Consider the following 7,365-nt stretch of genomic DNA (forward strand, 5'->3'; position numbering starts at 1 on the left):
GGTGCATATGCACGGGTTTATTACTAGTTAATTAGAAATGATGCTATTTTGAAAATAATAGAAATAAATGTTGATATTTTTTTTTGTTTCCAAAGCTGCAAGACACTTTTTTACAAGTCACTTTACTTGTTTACTTGTAGATTAAAATGGGCACAAACAAACAAATTTTAGAAAGAAAAAAGATTACAAACTAAACAGACTTATAACAAATTGATAATGATGCAACTCGGATGGAAGGGAAAAAAATACAAATGATTATTATTATGTTGACACACTAGTGTTCCTCTTGTCTTGTATAATAAGTTATTGTTATGTAGATGATGTGCGTTTTGTAATAGCTAGTCGCAAATCCAACATGAAAGAAGTTTATATTTAACTTAAAATAGAAGCATTCAATTAGTAGGTACTGTCTATGTAAAAGAATGCAATCCGCAGGCCAAAAACATCTGTAAATGGGGAGAGGGTGGGGAAGTGCTCAATCACGAATCTAAATTCACCCGCCGCATCTTACACACAAGGTTTGCTGTTGGCAGATCAAATTGGTTTGCTGAATCTGTCTTCAGAAGATCTTTTATCTGGTCTCTTGAGGTAGAAAGACAACTTTGAAATGTAGCCAGAACTCCAGGGATTGGCATTGAAAGAGCCGAAAGCACGTTACTAAGATAATCAATATCAACTGATAGCTGCTGCGCACCGCGGTCTGTAATATACTGAATCCCACGCAACTGCTCTATGTAGAGTGCTGTTGCACCCTCTGCAACCTGAAAGTTAACACAACCAGCAGAAAATGTTGAGTCATTACTCCCTACTTCATACTATTTCAGACAAAAGAGAACATTTATTCTTCTTAACTAACAAGCTTCTTCTATGTCATGAGTTACCTTGAACATCCATTCAGTTGCAAAGAACTGTGCTTCATCATTCGCTTCACTGCTAGATATTCCCTCAGCAAGGGGCTCCAATTGTTGGGGTAAAGTAAGAAGATACTCGCCAACACTGGTCACATAGGACTGTGGATATGCACTGAAGGTAGGGAGAGGAAAAGCACTCTGTTCCTCAACTGTTGACCATATTGGCAAACGGGACACGTCACTGAGGCGTTGCCGTACTTTGGATATGAGGACATCATATACAAGTTCATTAACTGTGTCTTCAAATGCTGCAACTCTTTGAGATGCAAGGGGAAGAGCATGGAAACGGGGATCTTTAGACTGCAAATAAATAATTAAATATGTTTCTGTAATGCAACAAGAAAAAAGAACACAAGAATGTCTGAAGAGATAGAAACAAGTGTCAGCAGCAGCACATAGCCAAAGGAACACCGAGGCAACCTTCTTGTTCTTGAAATGAATGAATTGTGAAATAGAATGACATTCATAGTTTGTTGAAAAATAATGGTCAATTAATTTTGAAAATTGTGAGCATAAACTTTTAGCTGTGGCTTATTTTGCATTAACCATGTGATGATTACAGCAAAGAACTCGATTAAAGAAAATCTCATTTTCATTTTATGTTTTTTCAAACAGAAGAATAAATGCTTTTTCAACTCCTACTCAAGGAGGGACGCTGAACAAACGGAGACAGAGATTAAAAGGGCTAGAGGCAGAGAAAACAACTCCATAAGATTCTTTCAAATTATATTTATAAGGTGCTTCCCAATCCAAATATTTAGATTAATCCACTATCCTTCTATCATTTTCAAAACCAGAAGAAAATGAGAGTGCAAGAAAGCTAATGTTAAATATACCTGATTTAAGAGGCTAAAGAGTTTCCTAGCTTTCTCGGGCACGTCAACCAGCCGCAGTGTTGCCATGTCCAAGGCAGCCCTCCCACCAAAAGATGGCTCTCCGTCTTCATTACCATTTATAGTCTGGTTTTGATCTAAACTTGAACCCAATGCTGAAAAAGATAAAGTTGTGCTTAATCTAGCAAGAGTAGCTCTTAAAGATGCTTCGAAGACAGAGGATCTGCTTGTCAAACTATCTGCAACTGTAAGGATCTGCAGTGCCCCTTGGACCATGGACCATTCCTCTTCATTTGAGACCAAATCAACTCTCCGAGCATTTTGACTTCCATCTTTCTTCTCGATGTCTTTCTTTCCAGTACCACCGCCACCATAATCCACACCACAGACAGTTCTTAGTGACCTGAGAGTTTCTTGTAGAGTGGAAATGTATTGTAACATTATATCATCAAGGGCGAGAATCAGCTCATCTGCCTCAGAACCTCCAGTGAAACTGATGCATCTCTCGGCAGAAGCTTCAAGAAGTATAATAACTTGAGGAATAGACTCCTCCATCCTACGAACAGTTTCACTGAGTTCAACTCCTTGGGCTCCTACCCCTCGAATTACAGCTCCTCTTAAATCTATTCCTGCAATCTCAGAGGAAAGGATGGCACGCTCCATCTGTCCATACCTGTAGATATTTCCAATAAACATAGTAAAATTAAAAGATGTTTCTACGAGTTGAAAAAGGGTTTAATGGATGCTTATATATGAGAATATTTTGCACGTGTCTTTACAATATAGGACCATTTGTTTATTGGCATTTATGTTACTATTTCTCTTTTTATTCTTCTAAATTTTTAGAAAGAAAAAAAAAAGGTGAAATATGAAGTTAAAATTCATCCCCATAGCCCGCTCAATTCATCCACAATACTGAAGCCATGTGCCATATAGAATGAACAGACAAACTTGATTTAACAAAATTTCAATTATGTTTAAAATTAAAATAAGATTTTACCTTTGTTTAAACGATTCATATGGCAAATACACTGCTTTCAGCACATCCCTTAAAACTTGTACGTCAGAACCAGAAAATAAGTGTTGAATATTCCTTGCAAAGGACCCGGTGATATTGTGTAATTCAATCAAAGCCTCCAGGTGCTTTGTCTGAAGCTTAATACCCTTTTGCATGTCTCCAGATAAAATATCCGATAAACCTACAAAGATTCATGAGCTAAACTATCAATAATCTGTAGATTTAGTACAGAGAATAATACGGTTAACAATGGCAATAATTATATACTATTTGCTAAATGAAAGATATATGCTAAATCATCACAATTTTCAACTTCCAATTCTCTATTCGAAATTAAACTCAAAAGGTCATTTGGAGAGGAAAAAACGAACGAGATATACAAATATCATGAACCAGTGAGACAAGTGTCAGAAGAACCAAGGAACTGATAGTTACCAAAATTATGAGCTGGAAAAATGACTTAAAATGAAACTTAGTATGGTTTGGCAACGTCAAAGCATTATCTTAGTGAATAACTTAAAGCACATAAACTCGTATGATCAAAGTAGAGTTGTTTGGTAACGGTATTCCATAACGTGCTGAAACAGTTTATTCACTAGCTTATAGAGCTTTTTGAGATGCTACTCCAAGTAGAGTTTGAGCAATAACTTATAGTGTATCATTTTTGAGATGCTACTTCAGGTGTAAAAATGCCGAAAGTTGGGAAAAGTATAAGAAAGAGACCAAGAAAGACATCCATGTAGCACAAAACAGAAATTTTCTCTTGCTAAAAAGCTTTTTGTAAAGCAGAAGTTATGAAACTCTTTCACCATCATATTCTTTTCAGATGTGAACTAAAAGAACAACAACAACAACAACAACAACAACAACAACAACAACCAAGTGGGGATGTGAACTAAAAGAACAATTCACTAAAAAATAAAACACAAATGACCAAGATATTTCTTCTTGGAACATACATCTACAACTATTTTATCTATATAGCATAAAAAAAATCTGATTTGGAGGGCCTGAAATCAATTATTATTACTTTAAAAAGTCAATGAGGATAACAAATATTGAGCAGTGAATATATAAATTTAGCTAATATTTTCTCATTTAGAGAAAACCATGTAAAAGATTCACGAACAACCTTTAGCCAGTGCTTTTGTTTCTGGAACAGCATCTCCAATGGCAAGGTTGATATGAGATATGAAACTTGCACCTATAGCCATCATTGTCTCACTTAGTAACCTCGGGACAAGAGTTTTATAATCTTCTGGAAAAGCAATCATACACCTGCAAGCAACCGCCCAAATGCTTTTATTGCACTACTCGAAATATGCAAATTTATTTAATATCATTTTATGCTAGCTGATGTTTTTCAGTAAGTTCAGTTGACATAGAAAATTAAAAGCCACCAGCACCAAGTTTAGGGTGCATAACTATTGATGAGTCAAACCCTTTTTGCATGTAATAAGAAACATGAAATTTATGCAGTGAGTGTTAACATGGAATTGGTAATGCTTTAAATCAATCATCTGATCAACCTTTTTTCAGTAAGTTCAGTTGACATAGAAAATTAAAAACCACCAGCACCAAGTTTAGGGTGCATAACTATTGATGAGTCAAACCCTTTTTGCATGTAATAAGAAACATGAAATTTATGCAGTGAGTGTAAACATGGAATTGGTAATGCTTTAAATCAATCATCTGATCAACAGTAAAAGGACAGAAAAAAAGCACCAGTTATCAGTAATGGTACCATTTCCATTCTTGTTCAAGATAAAGTAGTAGCTCATCATAAAAGCTTGGTAACCAATTGGAGAAGGATATTGCAGGTGAAACAGACTGAAAATTGCCACCACTTGATGTTTTCTCCATTTCATTCTTCTCATTTGCAGACTTATTAGCCCATTCTCTTGATTCAAAGTCTTCCCAGAGTTGTTTAATTGGTTTTAGATGTACCTTTGAATATTGAGATTCCAAAGACTTAAACCTTCCTATTCTAATGAGAATTCCACGCAAATCTTGAGCAGCATCAACCTAAACAACAACAATAATAGCTAAGAAAAGGAAATAAACTCAAATCATAGGATGTAAGAGCATGGTTTCCAAAGTATCTGTAACCTTGCGATTGGATAATGCATCAGTAAGACGAGGCTGCACCATTGTGTCTAGCCTATCCTCCAAGACTTGAAGCTGTTTTCTTATGTTGGCAAATTCAGCAACCTAAAAATAGAGTAGAGAGCATGTGCAAAAGTGAAAACAAAAGTATATACAAAAGGTAAATGTACCAAAGCTGATGCACTTGATAGAGATAATCAAAAGGGGGGAAATTAGTACCTCCCCAACAGCAGACAAGCAATGCCTCATATTAGCAAGTGTTTCAGCAGCACGAGGGAGATCACCAGTGGCGAATACATCCTCCACTGTGGAACTTAATTGGGTTAATCCAGCAGCATCCTGTTATTAAACAACAAATTGGCGGCACTATAGTAAATCTTAATGTGCTATAACAATATTCAATTCAATTCACTATGAGTACCTGCAAAGTTTCATAAGCAATATTCAATTCAGTATGAGTACCTGCAAAGTTTCATAAGCAGCTTCCATCCTCTGCTTGACTACATCGACCTTAGCAAGTGCCGCTATAGATTCAGAAGACGATCCCTCTGCCTATAAAATAGAGTGAGGATGAATAATTGAAATCGAACGCAGAATTTTACGATCCAAATCGTAAGTTGGGCAAACCTTCTTGAGCTTTTGGAGGATGGCGGAGACAGCAGAACGGAGAGAAACGGCATCATCGCGGAGGCGGATGACGTCACGAGTGGCGCGAGGAACACGGAGGAGAGCAGCGGTGCTTTGGTCCTCGAGAGAAGCGGCGATTTCCTCGGAAATCATCTGGAGCTTCATCTCCAAATCGACGAGGTGCTTATCCAATGACTCCTGAGGGTGTCGACTCTGACACGCCGAGTTGATCCATTTCTTTGGGTCGAAGTTTTCGTTTGAGAACGGACCCAAATCCACCATCATCTTTGCTCTAACAACTTTACTTCACTCTTCACCTTCATAAATCATAACCAAATCACAGATCCACGATGAAGGTGTGTGTCTCAGTTTAACATTATGAATACTGTTTTTTTTTTTTATTTTAATTATCAATACATCATTTGTAAATTGTAAGGAATGTAAATGTTTGTTAAAGAATTCTTTCTCTTAAAATCAAAATTAAAATGAGGTAAATAAATAAGTTATTTTAGTGTAATAAGGTGGCTCTTTAAGTTATTTTTTCTACACGTACCGTTGCATAGCAGAAAATTCATTTGGTCTAGAATTGGAAATTCCGCTAAGAGCAGGATCGATAGATTTCTTCTTTCAGAATCATGGTACAATGAATGGCCGACAAGTAAATAATGGTGTCTTAACAAAGGCCTATCCAATCACTGTCCTACCATGTTTGGCGAATTCCAAAAAAATTGGGGCCCAAAACCATTCCGGATGCTATGTTGCTGGAAGGACACAGAAGGTTACTATAATTTTGTTAGAGAACATTGGAGAAACATGAAGATAGAAGGCTGTAGCATGTTTGTATTAAAAGAAAAATTGAAGCTGATTAAAGAGAAGCTCAGAGCTTGGCATAAAGATCACACGCAAAACCTTGGGGAAAAAACAAAGAAGCAAAAGCCGAACTTCATAGACTCAAACTTAACGAAGAATCAACAGGCCTAACAGAGGAGGAGTCACAATCTAAGAGACAAATATGGGATTAAATATTCAAATTATCAACTCTCAATGGCAGCATTCAATGGCAAAAATCAAGAGTAAGATGGCTCAAGGAAGGAGATACAAACTCTAATTACTTTCATGGTTGCATCAATAAGAGAAGAAGAGAGAACAAAATCTTAAGCTTGGAATGGAATGGTAAATACTGAGTGAGGCGACTGAAATAAAAAACACAATTTTCGACCACTTCCAAAATCAATTCTTAGCTAGAGGCGTCAGACCATTGGCAATTAACATGAATTTCAAGAGGGTTAATAATAATGAAAGTGAAATGCTGGTAAAAGTTTTCATAGAAGAGGAAGTTAAAAGAGCGGTTTGGGAGTACGATAGCTCGAAAATTCAGGGCCAGATGGAGTGAATTTTGGCTTTATTAAAGAGTTTTTGGAAGACGTCAAAATAGACTTCATGCGTGTAATGATCGAGTTTCACACCAATGGTAGGATTTTGAAAGGGACAAATAGCTCGTTCATAGTGTTAATACCAAAAAAAGAATCCAGTAAAGGTGTCAGATTTTAGGCCTATTTCCCTAATCGGCTGCATATACAAAGTCATCTCCAAAGTACAAGTGAATAGGCTGGAAAAGGTGACCCGCTCAGTGGTATGTGAAACACAATCATCATTCATTTCGGGCAGACAAATCCTAGATGGAATTCTCATTGCCAACAAAATTGTGGACGAGGCAAAAAGAAAGAAAAAAGAATTGTAATTGTTCAAGGTTGAATTCGAAAAAGAATTTGATTCGATTGATTGGAATTTCCTAGCATTCGTCATGCAAAAGATGAGGTTTCACGAGAAATGGAGGAGCTCGATCATAGAATGCTTATCAACAAAATCA

At 36.6% G+C, this 7,365-nt stretch overlaps 1 protein-coding gene across 1 annotated transcript; it reads right to left on the reverse strand.

Moving 5' to 3' along the window:
- Positions 1-231: 231 nt before the first annotated feature.
- Positions 232-5,892, reverse strand: LOC131623134 (conserved oligomeric Golgi complex subunit 7-like). Its single transcript, XM_058894143.1, has 10 exons — positions 5,496-5,892; positions 5,331-5,420; positions 5,088-5,207; positions 4,872-4,973; positions 4,507-4,787; positions 3,895-4,040; positions 2,745-2,943; positions 1,748-2,417; positions 882-1,211; positions 232-761 (listed from the first exon to the last, which is right to left on the reverse strand). The coding sequence occupies exons 1-10, from the start codon at positions 5,778-5,780 to the stop codon at positions 480-482; spliced, it is 2,505 nt and encodes an 834-aa protein (XP_058750126.1). The 5' UTR covers positions 5,781-5,892; the 3' UTR covers positions 232-479.
- Between the last annotated feature and the right edge of the window lie 1,473 nt (positions 5,893-7,365).

This window comes from Vicia villosa, unplaced genomic scaffold, assembly GCF_029867415.1.
Source record: "Vicia villosa cultivar HV-30 ecotype Madison, WI unplaced genomic scaffold, Vvil1.0 ctg.000052F_1_1, whole genome shotgun sequence".
NCBI classification, from domain to species: domain Eukaryota; kingdom Viridiplantae; phylum Streptophyta; class Magnoliopsida; order Fabales; family Fabaceae; genus Vicia; species Vicia villosa.

Excerpts from the sequence above, each read along its gene's own strand:
- LOC131623134 (XM_058894143.1), bottom strand. The coding sequence starts at position 5,780 with ATGATGGTGGATTTGGGTCCGTTCTCAAACGAAAACTTCGACCCAAAG. Across the intron at positions 5,208-5,330 it reads CTGCTTATGAAACTTTGCAG|GATGCTGCTGGATTAACCCA; the intron begins GTACTCATACTG and ends GTTTAATAACAG. Across the intron at positions 4,041-4,506 it reads CTTGAACAAGAATGGAAATG|GTGTATGATTGCTTTTCCAG; the intron begins GTACCATTACTG and ends GGTTGCTTGCAG.